General features: G+C 40.1%; 2 protein-coding genes across 2 annotated transcripts in view; one reads left to right on the top strand and one right to left on the bottom strand.

Moving 5' to 3' along the window:
* The window catches only part of LOC148731714 (uncharacterized), a 29,942-nt gene that overhangs the window by 1,594 nt on the left and 10,106 nt on the right, over positions 1-18,242 (top strand). Inside the window, exon 4 of the mRNA XM_088762058.1 lies at positions 516-614. Within this exon, the coding sequence (XP_088618184.1) occupies positions 516-614 (99 nt within the window). The remainder of the gene's footprint in view (positions 1-515; positions 615-18,242) is intronic.
* LOC148731716 (uncharacterized) lies at positions 3,431-10,216 on the bottom strand. The gene is made up of 3 exons (XM_088762011.1): positions 9,874-10,216; positions 4,799-7,782; positions 3,431-4,122 (listed from the first exon to the last, which is right to left on the bottom strand). Exon 2 carries the CDS (start codon positions 7,753-7,755, stop codon positions 4,810-4,812), a length of 2,946 nt encoding a protein of 981 aa, XP_088618137.1. The 5' UTR covers positions 7,756-7,782; positions 9,874-10,216; the 3' UTR covers positions 3,431-4,122; positions 4,799-4,809.

Genomic DNA, 18,242 nt, shown 5'->3' with positions numbered 1-18,242 from the left:
TAGAGGACCAAAATGCTATGAGGGGGAGGGGGAAGGGGGAGGAGGAGGTTGAGTGAGGGAGCGAAAGGGTAATATCCACCAATTTTACCGAAAAGTATGATGAACTTTCTGAAAATATACCCCACATCCACATGGAAGCCTGAACAACTGGTATTGTTTCAGCCCTAAACTATACCCACCCACCCCTACTCGGTCATGGCACTGCTTCCTACGATGCCTCGAATCTGAAATTCATTTTCGTCAATTATCAAATACCGAGAGAAGAATTTCCCGTAAGGATGAACCTCATTCAAAGGGTTACCTTTGGACACCCCGAATCTGTGTTCCCATGCTTTTTCACGAGAAATTTGATCTTCCTTGTCATCAAGTATCTCTTGATCGAATTGATGCTGGGAGTGTTGTCCTCCCAAGACAAATTCAACATTAAAGAAATGAAAAAAAGGATTTTTTTTTAGCTGATCTTCTCAGTCCGAGAAATATTATTTTTTTATTTACGCCATGTTGCATTTTCATAGAGGTGCAGTTCCGAGGCTGAATGTCAAGATAACTACTGCTGTGCGCTTGGCAAACGTTGCGCTCCTAAACTCGGAGAGTTCTTCACTTGTTTTTTTGTGGTCAGTAACAAAGTTCTCTTTATAAATGTGTTTGTGACTTTTTCGGTAATGAATACTCGAAAAGTAAAGTAAGATATTTTGTTTCACGATAAAGAAACTTACATATGATGCACGATCCTCGCAGTAGATAGCGCTATTTAAGCAACAGCGAAAATCAGACCTGAAAAAAATCAGGCCTGCACGGGATTCGAACCACTGACCTCTGCGATACTAGTGCAGCGCTCTACCAATTGAGCTAACAGGCCAACTGGGAGCAGGCCGTTAAGTTGATTTGTAATAAACCCGTGAAAGTGATAAATGAGATACAATGAAATATATGAAGTTCAAAATAGATGAACTTCATATATTTCATTGTATCTCGTATAGAATCTTCTTTACTTGGTTTTAGTGACAATATCAGTGTATTATCAGCTAATGCCATATTTTTTACACTAGTTGTAACTACGTCGTGAAGATTTCGGTCAAAATATTGGAAAAGTATTGGTACAGTATATTAGCAACAGAAGTCTCAGAAACGTTTCATTATTTATCTCCTTTGAGGTAATTTTGAATTTTGAAGATCACGTGATTTTTATGAAAAACAGAGGAAGGGGCTGTCAATTAATTGTCAGTGGTAAGAGGGGTGGGGCATAAAGATATTACAAGGTGTTATGGAGGATCAAGTGAATGTTATTTGGACACAACCAAATTCCTCCAAGATCCCACCGGTTCACTTATTTGATGAAACAGTTAACATTGGTCCCTTAATCTTTCTGTATAATTTCTTTCCATGAGTGCGCTTCGTACTTTTTTCTCTCTCTTTTTTTTACCATAGAGCAAGCATAACTGCGGTTGCGGTAATGGTTTGGCCTGCAAAGTAACAACCACGATCCGATTGCCTTTTGGGATCAAGATTCCCATCAAACAGTGTGTGAAGCCCGAGTAAACATGGCGCAAAACTGACATGATTCAAAATTGCAGATAAAGTAGTTTGAGAATTGTAGAGCAAAGTCTGTAACAACAAAGAGAGGAATAAAAGCACATTGAAAACCTTAAACAATCTCTTTCCAAAATATGACTTTGTAAGCGGGTATTAGAGAGCGCCAAATAAGAGTCAGGTCCCTCACGGTCACGGTCAGTGTTGTCTGTATCGGGGAGGGGAGGGGAGGGGAAGGAAAGTGGGAGGGGGGAGGGGAGCGTCAATTGGTGGGAAATTTGAGCTTCGTAGCAGGGTATGAAACCTTACTAGTCAGCGAATCTTAGCTTCGCTGTTAATCCTCTCTTGACTATAAATTCTCTAGTAAATTAAAATAAGAATATGGGTTGTACGAGGATAACTAACTTCTCTTGATACTTTTTCCAGTTCTCGCACCCGTTACACAGTTGATTTTTAAAACTCGTACCGAGATTTTCTGTGTTCATCCACTGTTAATGGCGCGGTTGAAGAGTTGAAGATAACTGATCTCAAGACTAAGATTTTCCCGTTTGCTCATAAAAAAAACTTGGAAAAATTAAAGAGCCCCATGTGAAGTCCATTTAAAATTTGACACTGTAATGCTTACAAATGATGAATTCCTCTTTGTGTACATTGTGTATGTGTACTGGTATGTGCTATTATCTATGCATAAGCCGTAGCTTCTGCCTTGGCTTGAATGAATGAAGAGATATTTGGAAGAAGTGTGATTCACATTTAGTAGAGTGACCTGTTCAGATCAAATACATCTAATTAAACATATTGTTTAGGTATATTATTTCTTTTTTTAAAAACCATACACTTGCTCAATTTTTGGCATATTAATGTACAGTTTTTCATGATCTGTTGACAATTTGCCATTTCCTTCCGATTTATTCTATTCATTTTGATCTATGAGTTCTTCCTCCCCAGAAGAATATCTGGTCTTCTTTTACTATCCCTCTGACTTGTAAGTATCAGATTTTAGTAACATCTTTAAAATAAATTAAAAGCATGTTGTACTTTGCCGCCTGCCTGCTATCCTCATGAATTTCATAATTAGCCATCTCTCCACAACTGTTACAGTAATCATGACTGTCCCCAAGGGGACTGGTAATGAAAGGTTTCCTTTATTGTTATGACCCTAATGCTTGAACCAGCGTGACGCTGTAGGTAGACATTAGATACCAAGAACTCCGAGCTATCTGAAGGTTGAAAAATTTCGATTAGTCTCAGCGAACAACTCGACGGAAAAATAATTAGTGAGTACCAGCCGCTGTTCGGGAAATGAGCCCACGCTCTTATTCAGATCCCAGTAACTGGCGGAAATCGAACCTGCATGTGGAGTTAAGGATCAGACCTGACGGTAGGAGAGACTACTTCGCTGTTTGAAAGAGTGCCCTCAGTGTCTTTACCAAGGTGACTGGAAAAATATGGATATGTTTTGCTTTTATAGATTTGATGACATTTGAAGCTGGCCTTTTTTTAAATCCAGCCAGTTCCCCTTACCCCAGCGAATAAGAGGTAACTCGTGGGTCCTACCCTTGTAATGTAATGGTCTGTTCGAAATAAATGTGCAAGAAAAGATTATGAAGACAAGGAAGGGGTGTAGTGTGGGAGGGATTTGACTGCTGCTGAACAAAATGTTACCTTTTCTGTTGGTAGTTTTTTTCTTTCCGAAACCCTTTTTACAATAATATTTCAATGCTAACCAGAAGGGTGATGCTCGAGGGACAAAGACTGCATTTTCTCTAAAACTTTCCGGGTGTAAACTGCAGTAAATATATAGAAAGAAGTAAGAAGAATCGATATCAAGATCTTTGGAGTAAAAGTGTTGATGAAATGGACTAGAACTACATTATGTACGAAGCAAATACAAAGGAACTCCTTTGTTACCGCATTTCATAATTTAATACAATGTCTGCTTTAGGTTTTTGCAATAGTACATTACTTCTAAAGTGGAATGTGGAATAACGATTTAAAATGCATTTAAAAAAGACATATGTACAACTTGTAGCAAGTCAAAAACTTCAAAGGTAAAATATCTCTACATTATTGGTAACACCAAAATTGAAACCTGGTATTTAGCTAATGCCTGAAGCTGTTCGGAAAATCATAAAATTGTTGTTCGTCTCTGTGAAAATGACTCGATAATAAGCCACACGAAGTTTCACGTTGATTTTTTTGCAAAACGTTGCTGAATAATCCCAACGGAGACCATGTAAAATTAGTTAGAATGTTTTGTCTTCATAATGTCTTCCGTATGGCCGTAACATTAGCTACTCAATATCCACAGAAAATCTGTCATCTAATTTTCATCAGTATGAATCCCCAAAACTGAATATAATGAAAGACCAAAAAGAGTTTTGAACTGTACATACGTATTATTGATCGCTTTGGTTGCAATTAAAGTCGTTTATTTTTTAATTGCCTCGCAGCAGGTTATTTAATACTTCCAGCCACTGCTTAACATTTAATTTGTGGTTTCCCTCTGTTAGTTCAATCTGCCATCGCTCGATGCCACCCGCCGGGGATCTGGTCATGTCTTGTCTGCACACAAATTCATTCTGTAATGACCTAAAAGAAAAATGAAAAAACTACGAGATATAGAGGCATATTCAAATTTGAGGTATTTCTTGAGTTCCTGTAAGGGACTCTAAACATGGGGATGGGGACCCTATATGAATGAAGTAACCTACATAGCCCTGCTCGAAAAATAGCCCTCGTCTACATACAATCTTACAATTTCGGAATTCCAGGGTGAGAAATTGTTGGCGTGCTTGCTCATGTAACACGAACGCACCCCTAGGCTGGTCACCCCACCTTGAGACGTTTATATGGCAAATTGTCGGACAGACTGAGCAACCTGCCAAGACAGGTTGCCCCCGCCCCTCATCATGTAAACGTGATTAACATAAAATAAGAGATTATCTGGACGGGCAGGTCCCACTTTCCTGGGGTCCCTTACCTCCATGTAAACAGGCCCCAACAAAATGAACCTAGGTCCCGTGCTTCATTGAACGCAGTGACTCAACTCAAAACATAGGTCCTTGGTTTTTTTGGTCTCTTTGCATTATACGCCTTCTGTCTCGGCTGTTCGATCAAAGTGAAGTTTAAAAAGATAAAACTGAATTTGACCTCAGAGTAACTGAAAAAATGTACAAATCCTAATTCAAGAGTTGTCAATGTAAGGATAAAGTAATAATTAACATCTCACTTTTTCTTGATTAAACTTAATTAAAAGTGCACTCACGTTGAGAACATCTACATCTCGGTCAATTCCAGTTTCACGTCATCTCCAATAAGGACAAAAGGCGCCCAGTAATACGCTTTTCTAAACATTTCAGTTTCTCTTAGGCACTTCGTGGCTTGACTGACAGCTTCACTGGCACTCCTCCCTTCAGCCAGGGCTCCGTAAAAATATTTCATGAACATCAGAGTACCATGGTCGTCAATGGCCCAAAGGGCTACCAGAACGGATCGTGCACCGGCACCCAAGAACGCTCGTGCAATGCCAACCACACCTTCGGCCATGACCTCTCCGCAGGCGCTGTGACAACAGCTCAACACAACCAGCCTCGCTCGCAGCCCAGCCTGCAAAACGTCTTCCATTCTCAGTAAATAGTCTTCCTCTTGAGCTTGACGAGTTCTCCTCTTGATATCTGGTGCCAAGAGAATTTCTCCTGTTTCTTTTTTACCATGTGCTGCAATGTGAATTAGGGCAACTGAGGACATTCGCCTTAATACCTCGTACTTTGTCGCCTCCTCTCCAATAAGAGGAGCAATGCCGATGATTTCTCCAATCATCTTCACCTCTTTCCTTGCACCCGGCAGTTGACTGAGCAATTTCTCCCGATGAATAACTTGTTTGTAACACGGATCACCCACGAGCAGAGCACCGGTTTTAACATGAAATTCTTTCGGGCAGTCAGTGATTGATTTTAAAATGGTTAAGGATGGAAGCACTCGAATCCTGAAAGATTCGCACAGATACCTTAAATTCGAATCCACCAATGCAGCGTAAGGCACCAAGCAGAGTGGACCTTCAGGAACAAATACAATCTCATCCCCTTCCACCAAATCAGCAATAGGAGTAACTATGATATCATGGAGCTTCCTCAGAGCATTTGTCATCGAGTTTCGCAAGGAGTCATCGTTCGCTCCTTTTCCATCTCGGCCCACTTCAGGTAAACTCATTTCCCATTCAACAGCAGCCCTTGCATTGACTTCTGAGAGAGTAGCCTTATTCAGAGAGGTGAGGTAGAATTCTAATTCATCCTGGTAAACAAAATTGTTCACATGCTTCATTCTCCATCCGACGACTTTCCCATTTCGAATTACCCACGAAACAATGTAAGGTCCAGTTATTGCTAGAAAAACTCCATCTGATAAAATGTTTCTTAGTGAAAGGCAATCATAGCGTTTTCCAGAGCTCAACCGAGCGTAGACTTGTACAAAGTTATACTTTACATCCATCAAATCTACTAGAGCTTGTGCACGTCCCTCTTCGGCAGCAAGAAGAGCTTTGACATCCTCACCCTGTCTCAAAAGAACGCGCCAAATACCCTTGTATGCTGTTTGGTGAACATTTCGGAATGAAATCTTCCATGCATCGTGAGTCAGAAGAGTAGCCCGAAGCTCATTAAAAACCTCTCCACTGGAAACAAAATAGTCCAGGGCCAACTGGAGACGTCCCTCCTTTTCATGAATGAGAGCAAGATTACATTGAGTCATGGCCATTTCAAGCATTTGCCCTTCTTCTTTGGCAATTTCTAGCGCGCTTTTAGAGTACTCGAGAGCTGGTTTGAACTGTCCTAGACAATAGTAAGCACTGCCAAGATTTGCATAACTCCCTCCTTCTCCAGCTTTGTCTCCCACTTCTTTGGCAATTTCTAGGTCACGTTTATGGTACTCGATGGCTGTTTTGAACTGTCCTAGACCATGATAAGCATTGCCAAGATTTGCATAACTCCTTCCTTCTCCAGCCTTGTCTCCCACTTCTTTGGCAATTTCTAGGTCACGTTTATGGTACTCGATGGCTGTTTTGAACTGTCCTAGACCATGATAAGCATTGCCAAGATTTGCATAACTCCTTCCTTCTCCAGCCTTGTCTCCCACTTCTTTGGCAATTTCTAGGTCACGTTTATGGTACTCGATGGCTGTTTTGAACTGTCCTAGACCATGATAAGCATTGCCAAGATTTGCATAACTCCTTCCTTCTCCAGCCTTGTCTCCCACTTCTTTGGCAATTTCTAGGTGACGTTTATGGTACTCGATGGCTGTTTTGAACTGTCCTAGACCATGATAAGCATTGCCAAGATTTCCATAACTCCCTCCTTCTCCAGCCTTGTCTCCCACTTCTTTGGCAATTTCTAGGTCACGTTTATGGTACTCGATGGCTGTTTTGAACTGTCCTAGACCATGATAAGCATTGCCAAGATTTGCATAACTCCTTCCTTCTCCAGCCTTGTCTCCCACTTCTTTGGCAATTTCTAGGTCACGTTTATGGTACTCGATGGCTGTTTTGAACTGTCCTAGACCATGATAAGCATTGCCAAGATTTCCATAACTCCTTCCTTCTCCAGCCTTGTCTCCCACTTCTTTGGCAATTTCTAGGTCACGTTTATGGTACTCGATGGCTGTTTTGAACTGTCCTAGACCATGATAAGCATTGCCAAGATTTGCATAACTCCTTCCTTCTCCAGCCTTGTCTCCCACTTCTTTGGCAATTTCTAGGTGACGTTTATGGTACTCGATGGCTGTTTTGAACTGTCCTAGACCATCATAAGCATTGCCAAGATTTGCATAACTCCTTCCTTCTCCAGCCTTGTCTCCCACTTCTTTGGCAATTTCTAGGTGACGTTTATGGTACTCGATGGCTGTTTTGAACTGTCCTAGACCATGATAAGCATTGCCAAGATTTCCATAACTCCCTCCTTCTCCAGCCTTGTCTCCCACTTCTTTGGCAATTTCTAGGTGACGTTTATGGTACTCGATGGCTGTTTTGAACTGTCCTAGACAATGATAAACAATGCCAAGACTTGCAGAAATGTATCCCTCTGCAGCCTTGGCTCCTACTTGTTTGGCAATTTCTAGGTGATGTTTATGGTACTCGATGGCTGTTTTGAACTGTCCTAGACCACCATAAGCATTGCCAAGATTTTCATAGCTTCTTCCTTCCCTGGCATTGTCTTTCACTTGTCTGGCCATACGTTCTACTGTCTTGTTTAAGTCTTCCTAAGGGTTTGGAAATGTGTCGCAAACTTTTATTATACTATTATTCGAAGACTTAGTTTTAGGTCCGAATGAAGGTCTTGCATTAAAGGCCAGAGACAACTAGTTTCCTTGTTAGACCTTCGTGATTGGTCTATGAGATACACTAGTACAAAGGTTTTATGAATCCTCGTTCGATGTGGATTTCCGAATGACATGTCGTCTTTGTGAAAGTGACTAAGCGCTAAAAAATGAGGTGATGGAGGGGCAGGCTTATGTCTAAGCCATTGAAATATGCCAATTGATAATCATTAGAACGTAAGTATTTTTTACAAGACTTCGGCCTAAAGGCTAATCACTTTTTGATGTTCTGGGTGGGAGTAATGTCATCTTAAACAGCTTGAAGATAAGTTTTGTCTATAGAAGCGAGTAAGAAAAACGGAAATTATTTCAGTGTGGATGTCTGACGAAACAGAGAAATTATTTATCACTGAAATTGAATGTGACTTCGGAAAGATCGACAAGTGTTAGGTGCTAAACAGCTTCTGAATTGTTCCTCTCTGTCCCCTCATTTTCCACTATGTGCACCAATACTCTTCCAGTAAGGCGGCAAACAATCTTAGCCTATAATAGAATTATAATACGACTGAAAACTAGTTCTTAAGTGCGTGGTTCGCCGTTCATTTCAAATACTAGAAGTTTTAAGTCACGTGAAAAATACACACTGACGATTTAAATGGATAGACATAGTTGACGTATGAAATAATTTCTGACTAAAAATAACTGTTATAGTTATTTAAACCATCATAATTTCATATTGAGTAGTAAAAAGTGCCTAAAAAGTTTTTCAGATCGACAAAAAGGACCAAAAAGTTTTTAAAATTTGATTTTTGTTTTCAAAATGGTGACAGCTTTGCCGGCAAAAAGAGAACCGACGAGATCGAATCTATCTTGCTCTAGGTGTGACTCAAATCTCCCCTACGACCTGAAAGCTTTATGACTTTGCGAATACAGTCCGAGAGTTATCGGAATCATCATCAAACAGTTAGTTGAACCTTGTTTATAAAACATATTAACTATTAACAGTAATGTGCGCTCGTCCGAGGCTCTCCTAAGGTGAGCAGACTCGGTTGCCAGCTTGCTTCTGTCATAGAGATTGAATTCATAGGAATGTGACATTTAGAACTAAAAAAGGATGAACGAGTTACCGAAACGTCATTCAAAATTATTATCGCTCATTTTTATTCTTAATGACTTGTCCAAAGCCCTCGGTACACCTTGAGTTGGCAGAGAAAAATAATACAAGGTTCCTAGGGCATACTTAGCCGCTAATATTTTGCACCTAATAGACGGGGGATCAATCGCCATCCAATACTGGCTACTACATGTCCGTGTGATCGTAACGACACAGCGATGTAATTGGTTGGTTTACGTTACCAGATCTGGATTAAAAGATGTGAACTCGAGATGCTCGTTTTAACCTCTTTAAATTTTTTTGCCGCCTAACATAATTTCAAGAGAAAAATCGAGTTTCCAGATGGGATCTGAAACCACGACCCTCTGTGATCTAGTTGGATGCTCTAATCACTGAGCTACAAGAGACTCAATGGTGAGCAAGGATCTATTAGTGGGTATTGACTAGAACCGCATCACGCGGCTACACAGCCAAACCTCTGCTAGCGCATAGAAGCTCACTAACAGCATCACGCTGTCACATTAGAGCATCAAATGCATTAAAGCATCACATGCAGCCGACCAGCCCTCAAAGTGAGCATGTAAAGATGAAATAAACAGTTTTTAATATAGGAGGAAAATCGAGTTTCCAGATGGGATTTGAACCCACGGGATTTAAATACCCAATTGAATACCCAATACCCACGGGATGGGATTTGAATATCCAATTAGTGGGTATTGAAGTCAAAACCCACAAATTGACCCTTGCTCACCATAGAGTCTCTTGTAGCTCAGTGGTTAGAGCATCCGACTAGATCACGGAGGGTCGTGGGTTCCAATCCCATCTGGAAACTCGATTTTCCTCTTATATCAAAAATTGTTTATTTCATCTTAACATAATTTTATTTAAAGAAACAGTTATGAAGGGATTCTCAAGTTTACCTTTTCTTGCTGTGGCTTTATCTCTCCGGATGCGATTGTCTCCCCAACACACTTGTTTAGTAGATGACGCAATCTTTCCCTATTATCGCCTATCTTCGTATCGTTAAGTCAAATGAAACTGCTGGGAGGAAGGGTGGAAGGCTCAAGGTTTGTTTAATTCAGTGTTTTGGTGAATGCCATGTATAGACTGCAAGACGTCTTTATGTTCTAACTGCAAAGTGCCTTTTTGGCTGTTGAAAACTCGCTGAAACCACGTCGCAACAAAGATTTGAATGACCTTTAAGACAAAATTGTCGATAATAACTGTACTTACTTTGCAGTTCACATAGTCATTTATTCCTTGTGCAATTCGTTTAAGTGGTCCACTTCTCAGCTTTTCTTATTGTTCGCTTTGCCAGTTTGTCTGCCTCTTAAATGTCATTTTATACTCATTAACATAAATTTGAACGGGGGATAAATTGTGTCGAGTCACTTCGAGAGAAATCTGCGCAAAGGAGCAGGGATTACTAACAAATGCTTTCCAAATATCACTCAGTATAAAACAAAGTACGGATATCGTACCCTTTTGACCAAGAAAGGAGAAGCGTTTTGCCCCAAACGCACTCATTGGAAAAGTCTGATCGCTAAGTTCTGATTTAAGATAAATTGACAGTTTGTGACATGTAGAGAGGCAAGGAATTATTGTTTAAATGCTTGAGTAGAAATGGAATGATTGATCTCTTAAGATGATAACTTGACAAGGCAAGGAGAATTACATCTTAGCGAAAATTGACACAACAGGAACGTTTTTAATACGCTCAAAAAGGCTGAAGAACTATATATAAGTATTTCGTGATGTTTTGATGGGATAAAAGAAAAGGGCATCTAAGAATTACAAGAGGTTTCAAAGTTTGTTTGTTATAAAAGGAAGTAAGGGGCCACCAGTTTGATGCAAATGGCATACACTTTAAGAATTATGGAACGAGCTCTGGGGGACAACGGGTGGATTAGGGCTTTAATCGTCACACAGACTAACAGATGACGAAAAGATAGAACTGTGACAGCAATAGAGAAACAGCGAATGAGTGCTGATTAAGATGGAATTAGAACTGGCAGTTTCAGAGGGGAAGGACAACGGCTGGGAAGATTTTTATTTTAATTGACATTCCTGAATCATAGTTAGAGATGGAGAAAAGGTGTGAAAACACAAGAACTATAGGGAGAATGGCAAGCAGATTAAAATATTTTAACCTCAACTGGGGCCAGCATCAAAGCGTGTTCGCAATCCAAAGAGAACCTTTAATTTAGATGGAAAATGAAATGTGCATTACACGAATGTGGAAAGAGTAAGACATTAAGATCCACCACTTGTCAGTGCTGGGTGACGAGGTTACATGTGACTAAGACATATTTGGGCAGGGAAGACGCGATACTCTCCTCGCGGCCTGTTCGCCATTTGAGCGCTTTGTTTTGTATGTCTGCAAAAAACCTCAAAAACTTGGGCCTGTTTCTGAGATTGTTGACAAATTGGTATCTATTATTCATGCCAGGACAATGGATAATGTATCGTTTTTCCTGTGCAAAGCGGGTGTGCAAGATGTCGATAGCTGAGGAAAAACGTGAAACGGCGCAAGATAAAGCTCGGGTATTGCTTTTAGCTGGATAATCCGTTATCCTTGAGGCCCTGGCGATGAGGAGAGTTTGATTAGTCTCTTAGGCATTATAGCAGTAGATATACAGTCAATAAATACCTCCAACTCGTAGTCAGAGCTTAGCGACAGGTGGTGTTTCTGGTTGAGAGGGTTAACATATTTTGCTGAAGGAAAAGGCAATCTTCAAATTACCGCCATACATCGTCGAGAAACTATCAGTAGTTCTACCGTACATGCAGAAACCCATGAGGATGTTTATAGCAGAGGACCATGACCATACGAAAGCTAAGAAAAGAACCGTCGGGGTATCGGTATTAACACTGAGCTTTATTGGAGCAAGGAAGGGTAAGAGCGAGGAGAGCAGGTGGATTTACGAGCCAAAGTCTAGGCGAGTCTTAGCGGTGGAATATCTAGATGGAAGAAGAGGCTGTTGTTTGGGCCTTTGACATCTAAAGTAGTTTCCTACCGGGGCTAACAACATAAGAGCTTATCCCTTATTGCAAAGCTGTGAAACAGGTCTTTGGACCCAAACCTAAACTATCGGTCAGAATGGAAAGGTTGGTGTTACGTTTGATGCACTTCAAGGCATGATTCTTGTAGGACCGAAATGATTAGGTCATTGCGATTGGCTCAAATTGGCTCTTTAACTTTTAAACACCAAGTCTTCCACGTGTCGACAATACTACCGTGTGACATGAGTTCGGCTACTCCCTATACGTCCCCGAAAATTGAACGAGCAGGGAGTCTATCATTGCAAGAGAAATTGTACCCTTCAATAAATGAAAAGTGAGTCTTATAAACAGTATCAGTGCTCAAAAGAAATGAGTGCTCGCTAAGTCCAGCCATACGTATGGCAATCAGACCTAACCTGTGACACATAGGTCGATACCACATGCCTCTTCACGTGCTAGCCCTGTAAAGCTGTTTTATGACAGGAGGATTTCAACAAAGAAGCCAGAATCTGAATGAGGTGACGAGGGCCACGATGAAAGTGATTAGTAAGCTGGATTTAGACATTTTAGTTTTAACTGAATTTGTTAATTATTCAGCACCACAGTTTTAGCCTCAAAACGAAGGCAGATGTAGTGACCATAAATGATGAATAGTATGCTCGTCGTCTCTTTCCGAGACCTAACGAGTTAAGAAGGAAAATAGAATAACATAGAAAAGGTGGTTTCGCTTCAAGTGACCGTTTAATACAGGTGGAGGACAATGCAAAAAAGGCCCTTGGGACTCATTCAAAGGTGACCACGACCGCTTAGTAAAAGTGAAATTAAAGTAATCAAGGAGAAACAAATTCAGTACTTTGACAACTGTCCGACTAATACAGGGTGATCGCTTAATACAGGTCTGACTGTTGTTTGAAGCACTTTTTACATCTTTTATACGAATGAATTTCTCAAAGGATATAGCTAGTCCTTTCTGACACCAGATCTTTGCTTCATCATACAACTTAAGCTGTACACAAGCCTCAGCTCCTATAAAAACAATGTTTGGTGGGAAATAGTTAAGTGCCTTTATTGAGAAGACAAAAGATTGGCATTTTCAATACACAAAAGATGTTTTCCAGTGTGTGACCACGTAGATATGAGCCGAGACATTTTATGTCAACGTAGCCAGAGCCTTTTTACTGAATGGTGGCTAAAGTAAAACTTACCTTTCGTAAGGGCTTTGGTGAAAGTTGGCTCCAATTGAATGGCAACCGAGGCATCATCCAGGCTGTTTTCAAAGTTTCCTAAGAGAGGGATATCATACGATAGTAAAAAGAGTATCCGATTCGCCTTTAAACTGGCCTGTTTACTACTATTTCGAGTTTTTTTCACGGCTGAGTGATAAGAAAACCAGCTCGATCATTTCACCTACGATAATGAGATAAGAAGGGAGACTGGAGAGGAGGAAGAGTAGAATACACACGGGAATTGACGGTGTTAATGGGATTGGCTAATTTATTTCTCCCCTATTTTTAACAGTAGGACCTACAAATTGAGCTTTCCTAACCTCCAAACGTTGAACAAGAGTCGTGAGTGATATAAAGCTCTCTTCGGGGCTTTTAGTCCAATAAAAGTTGCAAGATACGGATTCTTTGTCTTAAGTAGTCATTATATTACTGGATATTCTTCAACTTGTTTGGAGTCATTGATAAACGTTCAGAAAAAGTAGCCTAAAATGGGACCGCATAACCCTTTTCGAAGATGAACTTTTAAAGTAAACTACAAATATTTTAACATTCAAATTCCATACCTAAATGGAAATGTGCTGCTGCCCTGTTACTGTAGAGATTGGCTGTCAGCCGATTATCTTTGCAGTTAAGTTGAAGTCCCTCGGTGTAGAGTTGTACTGCACCATGATAATTTTCCTGCATGTATTCTTTGTTACCTTGCTGAAGACAGTCCTTTCCTATCACTAAAAACGCAGGGAAACGGAAACGTTACTCGATATGACCACTAACTTGCAACACCTAGGATACCCAGTAAAGTAATGCTCATGTCCAAAACTATACAAGTCCATTTACTGAGTGCTCATTCCTCACAATTTTTCAAATGAAACATGGGTTTTACGATTTTGAGAACATTTTGAGCAAGTGGATCAAGAAAATGTGATCCACAATGACAACAACGATAAAACAGCCTCAACAAGAAAACCAAAGACTTAACAACAGCTTATGGCAACAAAAGTAAATAATTGGTTTAAAGAGCGGGGAAACACAAACAACAAAGGCGCGATAGGTTAGATTTATTTGACATTTGATTGGCAAGTCCGTGACGACATTTTGAAAACAATCGTTAAATAAACTCAAACAAAACAAGAGAGGTTTTGGAATTATATTTTCCATTAATGTACGTTGCCGTTCACAGCATTCCATAATTTGAACTATAACATAACCAAAGTAAAGCGCGCGTTCTTACTGGCCAATTTCGTGTCTACCATTTGCTCATGGATATTCGTTGCTGACATGAAGAAATGCAATGACTGTTTTCCGCACGCTTGTTTTTTCTGGTCACGTAATATTTGTTACATAAATAGGAACTTTTTTGCTTCAATGTATCGTTGTCATGCTATAAAACAAATGCTCAACACCATAGCGTACGCTACTGAGTTGTGTATGCCATAAGAAGGTTTACTAAGCACTCAAGAAACCAGAGTCTCTCTCGGCTATCGCCCCGCGCGACCCTTACGCTTCTGTGGTACCTAAACACCTCCCACGTGCATCCATTACTCAAAATTAAACGCTGTGGTGTTAACCATTCACTAATTTTCAAGATGAACGGTTCACTTTTTCAATTTACAATTTTTAAAGGTTACCTATTTGTTTCTTTAGGGTACAGAAACCACCTTTTTTTCCCGTACGACGGTAGTAATAAGAGTTCCTCCCAAAAATATTAACATTTCACTTCGTTTTATTTGACAAAATTGAAAGTTTTGTACCAAATCAGTTCGAACTCTTGATCCATTTTTTGCAACGTTCCCACGTTTTCTCACAGCGATGACTTACTGATAAGAAAGATTATCACATTGACAAGTTTGTTAAAGACCATAGTTACGGATATTCGTGGCCGTAAAATTACAAGGTGGTAACAAGATTGAAATAATTTCAGCCTTGCATGACAGACGCTTTAGTATGTAACATCTACACTAGTATCAGATTGCTTCCCGTCTTCAACGTCTTCGTCAAAGAATGTTTCATCTATCGGCATAAATGACTGAATTGTCCTCTTTCAAGTCCACAGTGAAGCTCAGTTTTACCCTAGAACTTTCTCAAAACTTAAATGTGTCCGAAAATGCCAAGAAAAACAGACGCCTCCGCTAGCTTACGGAATGTGGTGTTGTAAACAATTTCACCATGTGGAATGGATGAGAATTTGAAACGACAGCAGGGATAAAAACCAGTCTGTCGTCGTTAACTATGCAAGGGTAGCTTATTGTATTGATTTCCTGATCAAACACGGTGCTTACTGTAAAAGTGTGCTTGGAATTCTTGCGTTAACCACAGGGTACCTAATTAGACTATGTCGTGACGTAACTGCCGATGTTGCGATTTTCACAAAGTTCAGCCTGGTTTTTTCTTGCGAAAATAGAAAGCCCTAAACTAATTTTTACATCCTCGAGAACAACACTGTTTTCACTTATCATGAGCTTAACCTGAACCGATTCTGAGTTACATTGCATGTAGAAAATGATAATTGAAACTTTGCTACGAAATGCGATATTTGGATTTTGAAATATTGGTAATTTTCAAAAGTGTTCCGTGAGCTCCAGATTAAATGAAATGGTCCCGTTCTTGACTAAAACCATGCCTGTATCCTTCCTATACAAATTTATAAAATTAATATGAGCTTGCTTTCCTCAGCACTTTTCATAAACAAAGCTCATTTGCCTCTACTAGGGGCACTGATTTCCGCCATTTTACTGCTACCGACGCTTGTTTCAGTTTTCGTGAATTTTCTACGATAAAGATGCAAGTCTGAAAACAAAACCTTACCACATTTCTATGTTCACTACAAAGTATCTCTGGGAAAAATTTAAGGGGTTTCAATTTTTCGACCATGTGCCACATCTTTCGATTTCCACTTGGTCAATTAACAAAGGCGCTCGTAAATGGCCACTAGTGGGCAAAATGGCAAAACAGCTACTGGTGGCCAAAAGGACAAAGCGGTACCTTGTGGCTAAAATGGCGAAAGAGCCACTTGTGGTCAAAATTGCAAAACGGCCGCTTGTCGGCAAGATTCGTAAACGGCCACTTTTGGCCAAAATGGCAAAACAGCCGCCAGTGGCCAAAATCATCCAAAACGGCCACTAGTGGCTAAAATCTCAAAACGGCCACTAATGACCAAAATCTTAAAAACATCCACGAGTGGCGAAAATGGCAAGACGGTAACTAGTGACCAAAGCTGCAAAACGGCCACTAGTGGCCAAAACTGCAAAACAGCCACCAATGGCCAAAATTGCAAAACAGCCATTAGAGGCCAAAAACGGAAAACGGCCACTAGTGGCCAAAATCCCAGAACGGCAAGAAGTGGCTAAGATGGCGCAACGACCACTAGTGCCCGAAATGGGAAAACGGCCGCTAGTACCGAGATTCCAAAACGGCCACTAGTGGCCAAAATGGCGAAACGGCCCCTGGTGGCCAAATTTCGAAAACGATCACTAGTGGCTAAAATATCGAAATGGTTACTAGCGGCCAAAATTCCAAAACAGCCACTAGTGGCCAAAATTACTAAACAGCCACTACTGGGAAAAATTGCCAAAAGGCCTATAATGACCAAAATCCCTAAAGGGCGACTATAGTAGCCAAAATCTCAAAACGGCAACTAGTGGTTAAAACGTTTTGTGATATTTTGTTAGCCTTGGCTTGCGCTTACATTGCTTTGGTTTTGGTTTAACAACACTTAAATGAAAAGCGCTTTTAAAGCAGCGGTTTAACTGTAATTTTAGTTTTTGAGTGTAAGAGGACGATGGATGTCTGATTTAATGTTTAGTTCAACGCATTGGTTGTCTCACTTACCAACTAAGGGGTCTTCGTCTGGATCCACATCTTGATCACCTGAATTGTCGTTCTCTGAAATCATAGCAACGATATATAAGATATAATTTGCGCGTGATACAAGTCAACTTATTTTCGACTTAGGGACCCTTAATGAATGCTCAATTCATGGAATATACAGTTTGATTTCCATGCACGTTGATAACCTCACTGATTGAACTAACAAGATATCAGTTTGATTGAATCGATATAACTGACCCTGTTTGTGAACCGGTTAAGCTCTTCCTCATCGAGTTTGTTGACGGTAAAGTCCTCGTTTCCTTCAGCAGCCTCAACTTGTGCCTCTTTGAGAACTAAAATGAAAGGGGTGATGGTAACAGCATAAACAATTATGATTTTAACGGTCCATTGTATCACACTCTTTTATCTCTTGCCTTTTACCCTTCTGTTGAGAAGAACCTGTGCTAAGTATAAGTAATTCAGTTTCCGAGAGTCAATCGTTTAACTTAACTCGGCTAAACATCGATCTTGCAGAGTCCCAATCAACATTTTGGCTCGGTAAACGATGTTCAGAATGTAATTCTTTGCATCACCAATTCTCATCGCCGATCTTTTTTAAGCCGCTCCCTGTTACTTTGGTTCCTAAACGTTTTTTTTATTTTGTATTTTTTATGGATCTCGCCTTAGTCTTGGTGCAGAAAATCTTGGTTATAAGCGCCACCAATTTTTTGCAGAAAAAATTTCTTTGTATACCAGGCCGATATTTCTTTTCTATACCAGGCTTACCCTCTCTCAGTTACGACTTCAATAATTTCACCGAGTTTTCTGACTTATTTACCTTCCACAGACGTATTGCTTGAATCCAGGTTTTTGTGACCGGAAGTAGCCTTACTTTTGTCTGTTAAAGAAATGACAAAGAAAATACTTTTACTGTCTGTTTTTCTTTTTTTTTTTGCCGCATATTGGGTGTTCTGTAATTCCCTCTTGAGCTGAGTCTCTTTATCACCTAATATATTCAAGGTTTTTCCTCCTGAAGTGAAAATATCTAATACCGAAATCAGTTTAGAAAGTAAAAAAATTAAAACCTACGGCTATTATGTAGACCTACGTCAAGAGAAAAAGTACCTAATACCGTAATCAGTTAGGGAAGTGAAAAAATTAACACTCATGTTTATTGTGCAGATTTAGGCTGTCAAATTAATTTCTTCAGATGTTTATTTCTATCCTAAATCTTGACCCACAGAAAGTTATTCACT

Source organism: Stylophora pistillata, chromosome 5, assembly GCF_964205215.1.
Source record: "Stylophora pistillata chromosome 5, jaStyPist1.2, whole genome shotgun sequence".
Taxonomy (NCBI): domain Eukaryota; kingdom Metazoa; phylum Cnidaria; class Anthozoa; order Scleractinia; family Pocilloporidae; genus Stylophora; species Stylophora pistillata.
The sequence above is the reverse complement of the archived record's forward strand: the minus strand, read 5'-3'. Positions and strand labels throughout refer to the sequence as shown.

Excerpts from the sequence above, each read along its gene's own strand:
- LOC148731716 (XM_088762011.1), bottom strand. The coding sequence starts at position 7,755 with ATGGCCAGACAAGTGAAAGACAATGCCAGGGAAGGAAGAAGCTATGAA.